General features: G+C 42.6%; 1 protein-coding gene across 8 annotated transcripts in view; it reads left to right on the plus strand.

The window, feature by feature from the left end:
* LOC105570665 (CAP-Gly domain-containing linker protein 1) overlaps nt 1-17,419 on the plus strand; it is a 27,398-nt gene that overhangs the window by 5,210 nt on the left and 4,769 nt on the right. Inside the window, exons 1-11 of one of the 8 annotated variants that reach the window (XM_012028067.1) lie at nt 141-320; nt 7,652-7,720; nt 8,720-8,872; nt 9,141-9,320; nt 10,752-10,953; nt 11,624-11,843; nt 12,654-12,698; nt 13,991-14,131; nt 14,374-14,538; nt 15,884-15,904; nt 17,191-17,365. In XM_012028067.1, the coding sequence (XP_011883457.1) occupies nt 7,657-7,720; nt 8,720-8,872; nt 9,141-9,320; nt 10,752-10,953; nt 11,624-11,843; nt 12,654-12,698; nt 13,991-14,131; nt 14,374-14,538; nt 15,884-15,904; nt 17,191-17,365 (1,366 nt within the window). In that variant the 5' untranslated portion in view covers nt 141-320; nt 7,652-7,656. Of the gene's footprint in view, nt 1-140; nt 321-6,143; nt 6,396-7,651; nt 7,721-8,719; nt 8,873-9,140; nt 9,321-10,751; nt 10,954-11,623; nt 11,844-12,653; nt 12,699-13,990; nt 14,132-14,373; nt 14,539-15,883; nt 15,905-17,190; nt 17,366-17,419 lie in introns of those variants that run through there. The other 7 variants (XM_012028068.1, XM_012028069.1, XM_012028062.1 and 4 more) reach the window with 7 other exon arrangements.

Here is a 17,419-nt window from a genome sequence, read left to right on the forward strand (position 1 = left end):
GTTTCCACCGCAAAAACGCTCACCCCAACCCGATTCTGACCCGACTCTAGCCCGACTCTGACCCTCGGTGGAAACGTAGTCTGTGAATGTCGTTACGTCTCGGGCGCGTGCCGCGAGCGTCGCGTTAATTCGTCCACGCTTGTGCCACGCACGCCGGGAACCCCCGTGCACACGCCCACGGGCCGATCGCGAGCGAGCGTGAACGCGCGAGCGCTCTGGCGAGTCCGCGAGTCGTTCTCCGGCCATTCGCGACGACGCATCCCTCGCGCGGGAAAGACGGAGAGAAACTGGTAAATATTTTCCACGGGAAAATTTTTATGGTGAGTCGCGCGAGTAGTGCTTATTACACTTTTTTCTGTTCCCTCCTTGAAAGGGGAACAGAAAGCGAGGTCTTTCTCCCTACTTTGTGCAGCGTTCGCCGGGAGAGTAAGTTGTGGTGAATCAAACTGATCGTCGAACGTTGGAGACTGATCGGCAATCGGTCGCTTTGATTTTGTTTAATTTATTATAATAGGCGGTAATTATCGCATGTTCCGTTACATTTCGTAGCTCCGTATTAGTATCGAGTGTCAGTTTCATCGCTGTGATTTATACACTTGGAGGAAAATGTCATATTGCGAGACAGGCTTCTAATATGAGACGGCAGGTGTTCAACGTCCAAATTCAATCGCAGATCTTCTTTCGCGACGATTGCACGATTTCTGGCCAATTTCACAAATGTCGGTTAACTGTTTAACCAGAGTTTAGTCAACTCCCTATCTTTTTTTCTATCTTGTTCGCTAAGAAGAGACAGAGGATTAACCTGAGGTTAGCAGTTGACCGACGTTTGTGAAACTGGCCCTTAACAGTGAATTTTCCACCAAGCTGATTTCATCCCGAGGGCAATAAATTCATGACGGAATCAGACGATGCCTGTTGGTTTAGCAGAAACTCCGCTATCTCATATTAGGAGCTTGTCCCATGACAAGAAGCCTCTTATCTGACGCTGTTTCCCATTTCGCGAACACAGATCAGCTTGACTTGTCACGATTGAAAGTGATCCATATTTTTAACGTTCGGGATGTTTTTAAATGAGTCGCACTTGGAAGAATGAAAGGAACTGAAGTGATCAAAAGTGCCTTAATATTTTTAGATATTACTGCTATAATAGATTGAATGAAATATTCTTCGTACGCTTACGATAATTACAACAATTAATTATAATTAATTCCGTGGAAAATTTACCACTCATTGCTCTTCTTACGCTATGAATTTCACGTAACAATCTCATTCAATCATACGATTTTTCCTCGCGCTATAAATTCGTCCTTTTTTCAACTACACGGCAAAAAAATGCTGTTGTATTAAGCAAAATGAAGTTGCTTGAATTAAACGTTAATGTCACGGGCTGCCACATACATAAATTATTCACTCAATTGTGTTTGCTATGGATTTAAATTTTAAGCATTGAACTAAATATCCAGATTATTGAGCCAACAATCTGATGTTTTTCACTTATTAATACTGACGTGTTGTTTCAACGATTTTATTTCAATTGCACTGATCTCGTCGATACAACGCCATTTTTTTCCCCGTGTATACATTTTCTCCACACATTGATCTGTAGCCTTCCCTCGCTTCCCTCTTTTCCCTAGAAGCTGAACTCTTCGCGAGATGAATTTTCTCCACTATTTCCTCTTTTAAAGCGGGTCAGACTTTTCTTTAGGTTGCTTCCCCAGCCCTTTTCTTTCTCTCGGTTTTTGCCGTCGTATAAGTCGCAGTCTGAATACGCGGGATCACAGGCGGACAGATTTTATATCGCTTCATTTTTCTGCCGCGCAGATCTCGGCGCGCCTCCCGGCGATGCATAACGGGCGAGGTGCGTTTTCGCGATCGCCTCTGGTCGCATCCAGGGCACGTATCTTGCCTTATTGGTACAACGCCATTGAATTGCCTTCGCCGCACAATCGCACGGCGCGTCGGCTGACGCATTGCGATTATGCAAGCCGCTGGTGTTTATCTCGGCGCCCGCGACTTTTCATCCCGCGTTTCGACCTGTCTCCCCGGGTTCTTCTCCTTCCCCCCCCCCCCTCTCTTCCCTGCGCCCTTTTCCGTCCCGCTTTGACTCTCGCGGCGGATCGGTCGATCGGTCTCGAGTTTTGCAATTCAATCGGAAGATTCACGGCCTTCGTTCTTCGTTTCGCGCGTTATCGCGAGGAAAGAACAGTAGAATTTAAATAATAATTCTACGCGGAGAGAATGTTCTCTTAAAATTTACCCTGGAAATCGTGCAATCGTGCGCAGTTGGAAAATTTGTGTTTTCTTGACAAAAAATGCCGGTTAAAATTTTTGTGTTAAATGTTTAGCACATTTATGTCATTTGACTTATTGCATCTGTAAAATGTAAATTTACGTTGTTTAAAATTCATTCTGTCATTAAAACTAGGTTAATTTTGCACAAAATTTATTTCAAATTATTTTGAGATTTGCATTTATTTTGTGTTAAAATATTAACAGAGTACTAGTGTGATCATTTGACATATCCATATTATGTTAAACTAACACAAAAATTTGTGTGGACCGTTTGGGACATGTGATATCTGTTAAATTTAACACAATTTTTCAACTGTGTGGGACAACACGGCATTTCGAAAAATTTTACGAGAGTTTTCTGAAATTTTACCGTACATTTTACTAGTAAAAAATGAAAGGAACTAAAGTGATTAAGAATGCCTTAATTTTTTTAGATATTACTGCTATAATATATTGAATGAAATATTCTTCGTACGCTTGATAGTAATTGCAACAATTAATTAATTATAATAATTAATTCCATAGAAAATTTACTAGTAAAATGTACGGTAAAATTTCAGAAAACTCTCGTAAAGTTTTTGAAAATGCCACGATTACACGATTTCCAGGGTAAATTTTAAGAGAAAATTCCCCTCGCGTACTCGTAATTCTAAATCGAATTCGGAGGAACGTCTCTCGCGCCGCGAATGTTTTTCGAAAATCAAAATTACACTTGAGCGCCCAGTTTTCTAAAATTCGCCAGATTAACGCGAGGTGCAAATTGACAGAGGAAATCTGTTTGGCCAATTGAAACGGATTGTAATGCCAGCTGTGGTAGTGTTTCTCGAATAATTCGTAAAAAGGATATAAATTCTAGACGCAATTATAACGAGATTTGTCTGGTGCAATGTTAACGATGTCGAAAACAAAGGGACGCCGGTATATTCTCTTGTAATCGACTGCGGCTCAAAGACATGTAATTGTTGAATACTTTGTCGTACGGGTTTGCCGGCAGCCTTGCCGATCTTCCGATCGCTCGCGTTCTATTCCCGCGATTAGTCTTTTCCTTTCGAGCAAGGACTCGATTAACCGCGTTAAGGCGACGGAAAGGCAAAGGATTTCTGTCGTGCGGCGCCTCGCTCTGACGCAATCGTCGCCGGCATGGTGTTCTGCGGTAACCGTGACACCATCGGCTAAATATGGAGAGATAAATGGTTTATGAGCGTAGCCGCGCGGGGCTACACTCGTTTCGGAGCTGCTCTTGCCGTTTGCACGGGGCGCCGTTGAAGCCGGTTTTAAGGCCATCCATTCGAATTCCGTGGTCTGACGAAAGCCGCTTATTATGTCTTCGGTAAATATGAAAACCGTGGGCACACGTGTGCCGTGTCTACGAAAATGGTAGCACGCGGCCGTAACGCGATCGGCTGCGACTCGTTTCGCCCGCTCTGCCCCTGCGAATGTATAAAATACACAATTATACCTAGAGGAAAGTCCCCTGTTATGAGGCAAGTTTCTAATGTGAGATGGCAGGGTTTCTGTTTAATTAACAACCGTCGTCTATTGGTTCTACCATGAATTTGTTGCTCTTGAAGTGAGATCTGTTTAGATCGAGTAATCGTCGCGAATGAAGATTTGCGATTGAACCTGGACGTTGAAAACCTATCTCGCGTTAGAAGCCTATCGCATAATAGGGAACTTGCCTCTATGTATAAATATAATTGTATATTTTACATATCGAGCTTGCAGTTGAAAAATCGAGAACAAAAGAATACACAATACACTGTAAAAAATTACATATAAAATTACAATTGTTACAGTGGATAATGTTGGGACCATGTATTAAAGGTGTACATGTATTAAAGGTTTACATACATCAGTAAATTTACTCCTTGTAAGTAAAATTATTATCTTACATGATAAGTAAACTACTTGCTTTTGATTGTGTAAATCTTACAATTTTTTGTAACTTTTTATCATTTACACAAAGAGTAAAATTTTTTTTGGTAAAAGCATATACATTTATATATTTCCGTTATTAACAGTGTAATCGCTACATACCTTTTTTTACAGTGTAGAGAACAAGATAATTATACACTTTTATACGTATTTGATTTATACTTATACATTATATATATTTTTTTTGTTCTCAATTTTTCAGCTTCCTTGCACAGCGATTTCGCAATTGAGCAAACAAAGATATCTCTAATTTCCACATAGCTTACAACCGTTTCATCACGTTCGCCACGTCATAATTACAACGTCTTGTTATAACGCGCGGGACGAATTACATGTAAGAGCTAACGTTTCCTCTCAACAGCTATTAAACTTGTTTACGTACGTGGATATCCACGCATGAGGGATCAAAGTGCCCGTATATCCAATGGCAGTTCCTATAGCCGTTCTTACAGCCGTGTCGTATCGAGTGATCGGGGTACTTGACACTATTAACCCTAGGGGAACGTGGGATGATCGATGAGCTAAAATAATCGGATAATACCCGGCGAATCCGTGGAAAATTCGGCTAGAATGTCGCGTCGATTCTCTTAAAGTACGTCATGTTTTTTTTCATAAAATTCGAAGTTTTCGACTAGGATGTCCGCGCTGCTTTCGACGCTAAGTTTTGCGAGCAGTTTCTACGGAATTTCGAGAAAATAAATGTCAGCTCGAAATCTATAATTGCGATTAAATGAGTTTAAGATTTATTGCATTACTTTTCAAAGGGAAAAGGATAAAGTGGGATTTACATTATTGCAGTATTGTTACGCGTAATAGATAACGTTTTACGACATAGAGGAATAATTCATGTAAGAGTAATTTAATCATGCGAGATGCATAATTCGACACCCGCTGACGAATCGTGGCGCCACGACTACGTCAGATCACGTACATTATCGGTACATTAATCACGGCCAACACGCTCGAATTAAAAGGTACAGTGTATTCTGTCATTGAGAATCATCGCGTATGGCTCTAATAATCGCGTACCGTCATCGCGCGAGATTTCGCATATGATAAATTCGAGGGGGAAACCGCGCTGGCCAAAATCTTGTACACCAATGCCCACTAATGCCCAGCGGGCATTACTTTAGCTTATTATCTTATTTTATCTTAACGCGTACGCAATCCTAGAGTCCAAATGTAATCATATAATCTTCAGTAAAATAACTTTAATGCCTTGTTAAACGAAAAGCTTGTTAACACTTGGCCTTAATCATATGTCGTTATTTTATCTTGTTTTATCTTATTTTATCTTTATAATGTCCCAGCAAGGCCTAATATGCCCAAACTAATGCCCAAAAAATACCTAGCAATGCCCAGTAATGCAGCAAATTTGTGCCACACCACAATGCCCTCAGCGGTTTACCCCTCGAATAAATTATTACGCGTTTCCTGGACGTCCCGGGACGAGAGGATCGAACTTTGACACCGAAAACACGTCTTTTGCCAATTTTAAACTTTCCCCTTGAAATTTTTATCGCGGCTCAAGAGACTCGCCTCCTCTCGTTTCACCTTCTTCGTTGTTTCTTAGATCACTCGAGTGGTGTCGATTTTATGAAAGAACTTTAACAACATTGTCAATGAGATTAAAATGAAGATTGTAGCCGTTCAGCTGCGCATTTTCATTCTGACGCTTCGATGAGATCGGCGCACCGTGCGATCGGCCGTAACCGCGCGTCATTGAGAGCAAACGTGCGCGTTAAAAAAGGCGCATTAAATGCAGATTGCATGGTGATAAAATCGCCGGGATACATTACGCCTCTCTCGGCCGCGGCGGCGGCTGCGGCGGCGGCGGCGGCGACGGCGGCGGAGGAGGAGGAGGAGGAGGAGATACCTCGGCGGTTGCGGCCGCGTAATCGCGATTTCATCTCGTCGAACAGAGGCTCCGACCCACGCGACCGACCTACTACGACAAGGCACGCGCGCCCACGCGCTTTTCCATAAGTAATTAATTAAATCGCGAATCGCGCCGCGATACCCGGACGTACCGGCGACTCCTTTTGCGGAGTTTTTTCACGGGAACATCGGCGACGGTGAGCGATGAGCCTCGCAATGTCGCCGCGGGATTTTCTACGCGAGGAAACCGGAAACTGTAGACGTCGCGGAAGCGGCAGGAGGAATTCACGGTGAATTTTGTGAAAGTTATAGGCATTTAGCATATTTTGACACTTATTAAAAGTACGAATTATTCGTTATGTAATATGAAACAGCTGGGATGCAGAAGCAAGGGTTAATTTATTACGAATATCGAGGCGGAAAGCGTGTTCTTCATTCGCTATAGTTCATTAAAATAAAACACGATTTAAACGATCGTGCGCCATTCAAAAAAGATGTCGCATAACCAGAAACTGTAGATATCTCGAAAGCGAGAAGGACACCTAAATTCGCGATGAATTTTTGAAGATTACACAAGCATTGAGAATACGTTGATATTTAAAATACGAGTGTTGGTCGTTATATAATATGAAATAGCTGGGATGCAGCTGGAATAGAAGCAAAGATAAATTTATTACGAATATTGAGGCGGAAAGATGCTTTTCGCTAGTTTATTAAAATGTAACACGGCCATTCAAAAAGTATCTCGCATGACTGCATGACTGCGCTAGAAATCGTCCGATCTTATCGGCGTCATCTGGACACACCCAGACTCGTCATTAATGATTCGTTTACATAACTCTCTGTCTTGAGTCGATTGTGATCAACTTCCGATGCCGATTATCGCAAGGGCAATTACAGGACCAAGCCCCGATCCGTATTCGCGCCGAATAACCTCTCGTCGTCCCCCTTTTAACGTCGCTTCATAATAATTAGTAATTAACTTAGCGCGTTGTATAATCAACTTTGCAACCTCGCACCGATGTCATTACGTGTCTTCATTCAAAATTATTATCGGCATGCAAATTGGGAAATACAGAGCATGTGAAACAAAATGAAAAAGTACATAAGATACAAGTATTAAATTAAAATTATAAGTATTGGGGATTTAAAATATATTGAATATCTCCACTGTTTATAATTTTATATAAATATATTACACTTAACTGTTTATAATTTTATATAAATATATTACATTTAACATTAGTTACATACACCCGTTTGCGCGATTAATTTGTATTTAGTTAATAGCTTTGTTATCCAGTTACCGTTGAAATTTATTAGCTTGCACGTAGACTAATGTTATTTCGCTATTATAGTGTAATTGTAGTAAATTGTCGCGGATTATCATTAGCGCGGTTGCCAATCAACATTGATTGGACGAAGTTTTAATGAACTCTCGGCAGAGAGGGATATTTTTCGCGCCGAGATACGCTCCGTTTTGTCCCTTTTTCCCGTCCTTTTTTTTTTTTGCTATGATTTGCGTTATTTTGCATGACAACGGCAGATCAGATGGAGCCTCTCTGGGAGTCGCACGGCCGTCAAATAAACGAGGCTAGCTTGCGAAGAGGGTCAGGTAAGCCGCATACAATCAAGTTTTTCTTCATACTCCAAGAACGCAATTCTTGAAGCTGTCCGCAAGAAACAGCGGGTGATTTTTTCATAATAGACAATTAGTTTAGGTTCGTAAAGCTAATAAAACTTGAAATTAGATCTATTAGTCGATATTCGATGCCTGTTCAACATTTGGAACGTCTTACAATTAGATTTTCGTTAATGGAACACTTTTAAACACATACGTGTATACCAAAACTTTATGAAATAAGTACGAAGTTTTAATTAGATCGTTTTAAATTAGATTGTTTTTGCGATATCCAGGGATATGTGTGAACTGTTACGGGCATAGCTGTAGGTTTTGTAAATGTTATTGTAATAGTCGACGCGTTTGTATCCGTCTGTTCGTGTTAACGGCGCTTTTGCTTTGCGTTTAGAACATTTGTAGTACTTTATACATATTTTATATGCATGCGTAGTATTGCACAGTAATATGAAAACACGTAGTAATAATGAATAAAATCCGTATTCTAATGTGACATTAAGGTTGTGGAATGTCCCAGGGAGTTACTGAATATTCTTTGAATCTTCAACCAAATTGGAGTAGACGGTTCTTGTAAAATATTTTGAAGAAGCAGTGTACTGTTATTCGGTACATCTCTTTCTTTTAACGATGGTAAAATATTGGCTTTTTAGTCTGCAACTGAAGCTGAAACCAAAATTCTCTTAAAGAAGAATCTCATCGTTCAATCGCGGATTATTCGAAACATACTTTAGATTAAAGTTACTTTAAATCCTTTTGGTTACGGAAAGGACCGATTTTAGAAATTTCTTAAAGAGTGAAAATCGAGATCGCAAGTGATCGTGGCACAACTGAACCGTCAACTTTCTTAAACGCGCGTCCCGCCTATAGCGATTTGTTTGTCGCTCAACTGTCTCTGGGACTTTAAAGTCACATTTTCGAAACTTAGCGTTGTCAACGGTCGATGTTTCAAAGAGAATCCTCTTCGGTCCCGCGTAGATACCAGCGTCGTCCTAACCGAGGATACAGACAGCTTTAAAATTGGAGATCGAGTATGGGTCGGCGGCACGAAACCGGGCACGATCGCTTATATCGGCGAGACGAAATTCGCCCCCGGAGACTGGGCAGGAGTCGTCCTGGACGAGCCCATCGGTAAGGACCACCGTGACGATCTTAGCCGAACGTAAGAATTGTAAAGGCCAAGAAATCGCCCCAACTTCCAAAACCGATTCTCCAACTTAAAACATCGTGTTTGTAAAGAATTTTTCTGACTAATTGTAACCCAGACCGCTGTAACTGAGATTAACAGCAAGTCCCATTAATTGCGAACGAAAGAAAGTTTTTCGGCCGACAAAGAGAGTTAAATCGGCGGCGAGAAAGAGCGAAGGTGAACCTCAGGTTCCCGAACCTTGAACTTCAGGGAAGAACGACGGTTCAGTGGCGGGTAGCCGGTACTTCCAGTGCGAGCCGAAGAGAGGGATCTTCTCGAGGCTCACCAGACTCACCAGGTTGCCGCTGGGCGATCATCAGATCACGCCGTTGACGCCGCCCGACAGCACCAGGAGCGGCTTCCTCAACAAATCCATGTCGTCGTCACTGAGTAAGGATCGCTACAAGAGATATTCGCCACGTCCGTAGACGCCTTCTAACGCTGCACACAGAGAACGCACGCCAAACACCGTCTACAGATTGCATTTAGTCTCTTGCCCTTAACCCTTTCGCCTCTCTCGCGCTGTGAGAGAAAAGTGTCTCTCGATCTAAAATAGCCTTCAATTTCGTTCTATCGAATCTTTTTTGCAAGCAGTGTACTGCTTTTTTTAAAACAAATTATACCACCGCAGATTTATACAGTCCAGCGGTATTAATATTTGTGTTTAACATTCAAAAGCAGAGAATTCTTGTCCGGACAATAGTCGCGATGGTGATACAAAGTTGCAATGAGAGATTTCCCAATATACAAATATAATAATGGAATAATATATATCATATATGTTATTCCATTAGATATTTTATTTATTCTAAGATAAATTTCTAAGATAAATATTTAAAAAGATTAGTTATTAAGCTTATGAGAGAGTAGTTATACGCTTGTTATATACGCGTTAAAAGCTTATTTGCTGAAATTAAAATTAAAATTGAAGTAATAGAAAAGGTGAGGTGAAAGAGTTAATCGTAGCTGGTTATGCTGTGTGGGCCTTGGAGGTTTGAGGAGCACAAGTTACTTTCAGTTAGTTTGCGTTGCTTTAATTACGGCAATGCGATTAGTGCTTGCAGAACGCTCTCTACTGTGGAAAGTAAACACGAATCGATGTAAAAAAAGAAATTAATTTAGCTTTTCGTTCGGCACGTAGCACGGAAATAATTTAGTTTCGCCAGCATGCAGCGTCTCGTAGTTTAAGATATTTAATTTATTGTTTGTAATAATTTAATTTCGCGAATAACGCGCTTATCGATAGAAACACGTTTGCAGATATTTGTATTTATAAACGTGACGGAGTAATTTAATTTTCTTTTTTTTTTGAAGACAGAGTAAAGGAGCTATTTAATTTCGACAGCAATAAGTTTATCGATTGAAAATACACTGGACAGATCGATCGACACACCCGTAGGAAATTGTTCATTCTCGTCTTGTAGAATAGAGAAGTAACTGATTTTCCTCTGTGTGTACAATAAAAGGAAATACTTCAGCTTATTTATACCGTAGAAAGTCATAGGACTCGACCGATAAATTTATAATAAAGAAAAACAGGAGGTACAATAAAGATATATAAACGGGGGGGAGGGGGAAACATGTACTTGTAGAAACACCAATTGTACGTGGGTTCAGCTCTAAGTGGTGTTTAGCAAAGGAGAAGGACGGAATTATAATTTGGCTATTGTACAGACGGAAATCTAGTCTCGCCGTGTAGAAAACGAGGAGACGGCTCAATTTTAATTGGGGTAGACCGAAACTTTGCTCTCCTGGTTCCTTAACCGGCGCGAGTGGTTACGTAATAATGATCGCGATTCGCTGTGAAAACTGTGAATGCAGATGCATCGACGACAAGCCTGTCGTCCACGACTCAGAGGGGCGAGCTGAGGATAGGTGACCGGGTGATAGTGTCGTCGAGCCAGGGCAGCAAAACCGGCGTGCTCAGATATCAGGGTACCACGGAATTCGCCGCGGGCGAGTGGTGCGGCGTGGAGCTGGACGACCCGGTCGGCAAGAATGACGGGTCCGTCAATGACAAAAGGTGTGCATCTTCCTCGTTGAACCTCGGTAGCACCTTGGCGCAGAGCAAAGAGAACGAAAGGGTATCAAGTCCGCCTCGTCAATCGTTCAAGGCTGCGGGTCCACTCGATGCTGCGGATCGAAGCATTTTTTTCTTCTCTCTTTCGATAAAGAATGAAGGAGAAGGCGCCTCGAGGCGTCGAGTGGACCGCGGTCTAAAATAATCCTGAGGCTTTCAAACGTTCCCGCAAGAGAAAAACTGTTGCGTCGTTTACATTGAGAGCGTATTACTCCGTTTAATTACATCGTGTGTTACTTGCTAAAAGTTCCCCTTTCCCGTTTCGCAGAGTTTATTTAGCGCTTCGTTGAACGGTATTATTAATGAATTTAACTTCTGCCGGAATAATCCAAAGGGTCCAGAAAAATCTTTGAAATTAACAATTAAGCGTCAGTATCGATTTATATTGTCTGATAGGTTCTCAAAGTAGAAAGAGGAAAGTTGCTATTTTTTCACGGAATCTACAAAGCCACCTCTTTTAATTCGCTGGTCCCCGCGGATCTAATACTTGACGGGATAACGCGCGGAACGCTCGGGATGCGCCGCGAGACATAGTTCGCATTGATGATCCCATCCTCCCCCTAGCGCTCGCGACTCGCGTTCCCCGCGAAACTAAACCCACCCGTTGATCCAGATACTTCGAGTGCTCGCCCAAGCACGGCTTGTTCGCGCCCGTGCACAAGGTCAGCAGATCGCCGTCCAGCAAGAGACCGTCCCTGTGCGTGGTGCACAAGCCGAGCCCCAATGTCGCCGGTCTCCAGAAGAAGAGCGGCTCGCGCGAATCGCTCATCAGCCTCGCCTCGAGCGTCACCAGCGCGAGGACGAGCCCGGCGAGCGGTACCACCACGGCGAGGGTAAGGTTCACCATGCCGGAATGAGGGGGCGAGAGGACGCGCAGCTATCCTGCAGCTCGCCGCCAAAGTTGTTGGCCCCTTACTTATTATTAGTCATAGCCGTGTAGTATTGTTGTTGTTCTTGTTGTTTTGTCGTTAGCTGAGCAATTGACCCTTAAGTTCTTCCTCTTTGAAGTCGAAGTTGAACTCGATCATGATCCTTCGTGCAGCCAGCCGGTGGCGCAGACGTTACCTTCAAACGGGTTTACGGAGGATTCGGCGTGACGGAGTTAGCGGCTCTTTTTATTCGTGTAGCTGCAAACGACTGCGCTTGCGAGAGGGATCGTGCGCGAGAATTGTGAGAAGCGTTCAACGCGAGAATGATTTATGCGTTGTGATTACAGGGGGCTGGAGCGAACCTTGCAAAGAACTACTTTATCTCGCAATTTTCAAGCTCGTTTTTGCATGAAACGCTTCAACTGAATTCTCAAAATTCCGCCTGGTTTTCTCCAGTTATACTCTTTCATTGTCCCGACGTGTCTAAGTATTTCCTTTCTCCTCGAGTCTCGTCTCGCGTCGAATCCTTCGCGGTCAGAGTCCTTCGTCTGCGGAGTTACTTAAGGGTCAATCCCGCCGCAAAGTTTGGTCGTTGCCTGCCGCTTCGTAGGCAGCCTTTAACACTGACTCGTTGATCGAGACCTGTATCGTAGCGCGCGTGATTTTGTGACTGGTGGTGCATTGATTGTTACTTAAGGTTGCTGTTGAGAGGTTGCACGTTTTCTTTATTTTGTTGGTTTTCTCTTGTGTTTCCGCTACGCCCCGATATTCCAGAGGCCTGGCATGCGCACGCCGACACCTGCTCGAAGTTCACTGCAGGTGAGATCGTAACTCTGATATTGCTCCTGATTAATTATCCTCGCCAATTAGAAGCGATCGCCGATAAGCCATTCCCGCGATTCTCTCCCATCGATCCCAATTAGTTCGTGTACCCCGTAGAGATAATAGACGTAGATTAACGAGCGCGTTGCGACGCGAGTGTATGTTAATTAGGATAATTAGCGAGACGTTTAGCTGAATAACGAGACTCGACTGCGAGCGATCGTTAACGGCTGCCGACTGCGATTTTATTTATTAATTATTTGCCGTTAATTTATTGTTACCGCTCGTCGCGCCGTCGGAGCTTATAACACATAGCGATCTCTGTATATATTGTCAATAAAATCCGACGTTTTCCCCTTCCTCGTAACGTCCTCCGGCTTCTAGGTGAGTATCTCTCCTACGTCCGCGTATTAATTGACAAGTCGCCGTGATTGCGCTCGATCGTTCAATTCTTCCCCGTGCGAGATTAATTCATCTCGGAGGATTCCTCGCGACGTAATTGTATACACGGATCGGTGCGCGTTGGCAGAGAAACCGCGGCGCCAGCATCGTCGATTAATCAGACCTCGCCGCCGCGATCTCGAGGCATCGATCGGCGATTTGTATTGCTAATTGCGCTCGATCCAGAACGCGGTACGCCTCGCGTCGATTTGAAACCTCGTCGCGTAAACCCGGCGGCCGCGCGATCTTGGCAAAGCTGTTGCATAATGCAATAACGACCGATCGGAGGATTTTCAATCGGCGACACACTTCGTTCCCGTTCTTGGACTTTAATATTCAGCTCCAGTGGAGAGCCAGCGGGCGCGTAGTGGCCGCTAATTTATTTCGCTCGTAAAAACTTTGCGAGAGCCCACGCGGCGGGAGAATCGTTTTCATTATTTCTCCCCGTTGTGTCGTCTCCCACGGCTCTTGTAAAAATCTTACCAGGATATGTTAATGCGTGAGAATCAATTGTGCTCGATGTCGCATGTCTGTAACAATTTCTATGACGCAAACGAAAAAGCATCTTCGTTCTACCTAGTCTGTTCGGCAGCTTTTAAAGATTGTGTATCGAGAGAAGAGAAATTGCTTTAGCCGTGCGTTTCCCTTTTTTTTTTCTTTTGCGATAGCTCTGCCACGTATACTGTACATAGGATCTTTTACCGCAATTGCGATATTATTAAACATGAAATTATTATCGCTGTTATTATTGCATTTCGCATCGGCCTCTTCTCCTGAGATCCCTGCTAAAATCTCGCGTCGTCGCGACATTGGATTAGCGCGACGTTGAACCCAGCTCGTGCTTTTAGGAAGTTTTGAAAGAGAAGCAGCAGGAGATCGAGTTCCTGCGTAAGGAGCGGGACCTGGAACGCGAGAGGGTCACCAAAGCGGCGAATCAAGCTGACCAGGCGGAGCAGTCGGCGCTCTCGATCAAGCAAGAGTATGAGAAGGTAGGCGCTCGCAAGACCGTCGAGGGTCAAATCGCAGGACGGGGGCGGACTTTCAAACGGGGACGAGTGTCGGAACTTTTACCTCCGCTCGCGTTGTAACGTTAATTGAGGTATCTCGTCAATTTGACAAGCTGAACCGACGTCGGTTCTTTGCGTTCTGAAATTTCGTCCCGGTTTCGAAATCCCTCTGTCCCAGTCGCCTTCCCTCCCCCTCGGCATTTTTACTATTGGATAATGTTCAGTATTGCGAGCAGATGCAGCAGACGGTCAGCGAGGCGGAAGTCACCGTCGCCAAGCTCCTCGACGAGAAGAGCGCGTTGGCGATGCAGCTGGAGGAGGAGAAACGGAAGTGCGAGGACCTGCTGTTCCGTTTCGAAGAGGAATCCGTGAATAAAGACGACATACAGGTACGCGCGTCTGTCGTTAGCATATCAGTTTCACACGAGCATATAATCATTTATCTCGGACATAATAAACGCAGAGTACAAAAAAATAAATAAAAAAAGAGCGCATTTTAGGAGCTCCTAGTAAGTATACTCACCCACGCATATGCATTCATTATTTCGTACGTATTTCGTATATTTTCATATTAATAAATTGATGCAAGATTTATTATCGCAATGACATTCTGTTTTCATGTAGAGCCGACGCGAGGGGAAATTTCATGCGACATTTTAGACGCTTGATAAGGACGAGTAACGTTTGAATTTTTATTGTGTTACCCCGATTCGTTGAAAATATGTACTTCTGTCCTAATAAATATCGAATACGAAGTAATAAAGGATATGAGAGCCGAGACAGGCTGTTGTCTGAATGATTTTAATTTTTAATTTATTGCGAAACATTTACCTCTGCCAGTGTTTGAACCTGCACAAATCAACATTTTATTCTGTAAATTTGAACAGATAAATTTTGTCACTAATAAAATAGAACATACGTATTGTGTCAGATTAAAAAATAAGTACACATTGTGTTGTTTTAACATTTCTTTTCAGTATTTTAATAATTTTACATTTGAGGTCAATTAACACAAGAGCAATATGTTAAATTAACCCACGAAGGTGTTAAACATTTAACACAAAAATTTTGACAGCATTTTTTTTAACAAGAAAACACAAATTTTCCAACTGTGTGGATCTCCCGCTGTCTACGCGGGCGTCTCACCAATTCGACCGCCGAGGCATGTAGGTCCAGGTTCAAGCCTGGCTGAGGTAAATTTTTCGCAATACATTTACAAATTAAAATCATTTAGACACTAACATCCTGTCTTGGCTCTTATATCCTTTAATTACTTAGTATTCGTGATTTCACGTCAGAGCCTTATGAATTTAATTTCTTATCCTAAATATATCATACTGGGAGGTACCTTAGGTGGTAGCCGTTACTATTCGAAACAAACATTGTACACGCTTTCGTCATAAAATACGCAATTCGGTACGCACGCGGGACAACGGTGGCGGGTGATATACACGTGCTTACGACACGTGCTTAGCTACGTCAACAAGAAGCTCGAGAATTAGCCTAACAACTTTTAGCATATCCTATCGCAAAATTGTTTCGTTACAACGGATTATTTCGGGTGGTATATCAATTTGCGATTTATACCGACAACAAAATGGCAGGGATAGAAATGTCAATTCGGAAAGCGAGTTTCAACGAAAGGCAAAAAGAGAGATCTGGTATGGTTTAGGGAGGCGAGGAGAGCGCATTCAGTTTTTCTGTTAATTCGGCAAACTTATCATTTCTTTTCAGAAAGAGAGAACTGAGCAAAGCGTGAGTATCCGATGGTTCAGGCCCGTGGAAGGATTGACGCAGTATTTCGGCACCGCTTGCCTAATCATCACTCTAGCCATGTCGTTTTGCATTTCGTCGCAGTTCTATCCGAGATTCGACTGACGTGGAACGCGCGATAGAAAAAAAAATAAAACATTAAGAAACGCTGTCGCTGACTAACTTTGCGGTCATACTAACAAAACTAAATTGGTGCACTGTAACGACGTCCTGGACGTCGCTGATCGCGTGCCAATCTGAAAGACAGAATCGCGCGCGACAATTGCACGTCTCGAGCGCCCTTGAATTTGAAATTGTACAAATTGTCACCACACTTTATACGAGCGGTTTCGTCTCTCGCGATTTAAATTTTTCTGCAGATATCTGAATTAACAGTGGTTGACTTAGTCACGCTTTGCTGTTGCGTAATGGAGTAACGTTGGCTTCACAAATTACACACGCTTCGTATGCACACACGATATTAAGAACAATGTTGTAGGCGTGACGTACTCATTTATTTATTAATATGGTTTAGTGGTTTATTTATTTATTTATTTAATCGTTTATGCGTGGTGTTACTTCGGTCGCTTTTTCTTATACTTCCAAGTTATTTGTATCACTTAAATTAATCTCTTAAATTGTTTGCGGTGTATGTTTGTATGCACGAGTGTCAAAATTGAATAATATTTTTCTTAATTTCATGGCACACCCGCGTACAGTTGTTGATTTACTTCTTTCTTCATTTTCTCTCCATCCGATCAAACATTTATTTCGTACATTTCGATCACAATCACATTGCGCTTCGCATATCCGTTTGTGCTTTCTATTTTTCGACGTGTCCGCTCTCGGGTATTAATAGGTTTAATTGCTTTCATAATTACTGCAGGTTTAAAAGTATCTCCTTTCCGACCCGTGGAAAATTGTTCCGTTTAAACGAATTCATGGTACTTTGAGGCTTTAATAATTAAATCACATATATTTTATATACGCGTGTTTATGTTTTATTTCAATACTACTGAAAGTTTCATAACGAATTTAAGTTTGTCCATAATAATAAACGATTTCGATTAAGCTATTAATCTTGTCATTGAAATTAGAAAAAAAAGTACGATCCTTCGAATTAAATTAAATTATCTTTAAAGCACATTCTGTAAAAGTGTCGACTGTTGCTTTATATTTTTTTGTAATTGGGAAAATAATTGTGCGTTAAATACCCGAAACGCGGACACGTCGTATCGATCTCGTACCTTCCTGAAGACTAAACTAAACAGCTTCCCTTATCACACTAGGTCATAAATACCGTAAATGAAAGCAAGATCAAAGAGCTCGAGGATGAGCTCGCGAAGGAGCGGCGGGAGCATACCGTTCAGAAGGAACGCCACAACCTCGCAATCTTCGAGGTTGAAGAGCACATGGCGCAGCTGCGTCACGCGCTCAGTTGCGTGCAAAACTTTCAGCGTCAAGGTATCCACGATAGGGCGATACACGATCTATGCACGATCATATCTTAAGTCCTTT

Source organism: Vollenhovia emeryi, unplaced genomic scaffold (assembly GCF_000949405.1).
Source record: "Vollenhovia emeryi isolate VEMERY1.0 unplaced genomic scaffold, V.emery_V1.0 DF939120.1, whole genome shotgun sequence".
Lineage (NCBI taxonomy): Eukaryota > Metazoa > Arthropoda > Insecta > Hymenoptera > Formicidae > Vollenhovia > Vollenhovia emeryi.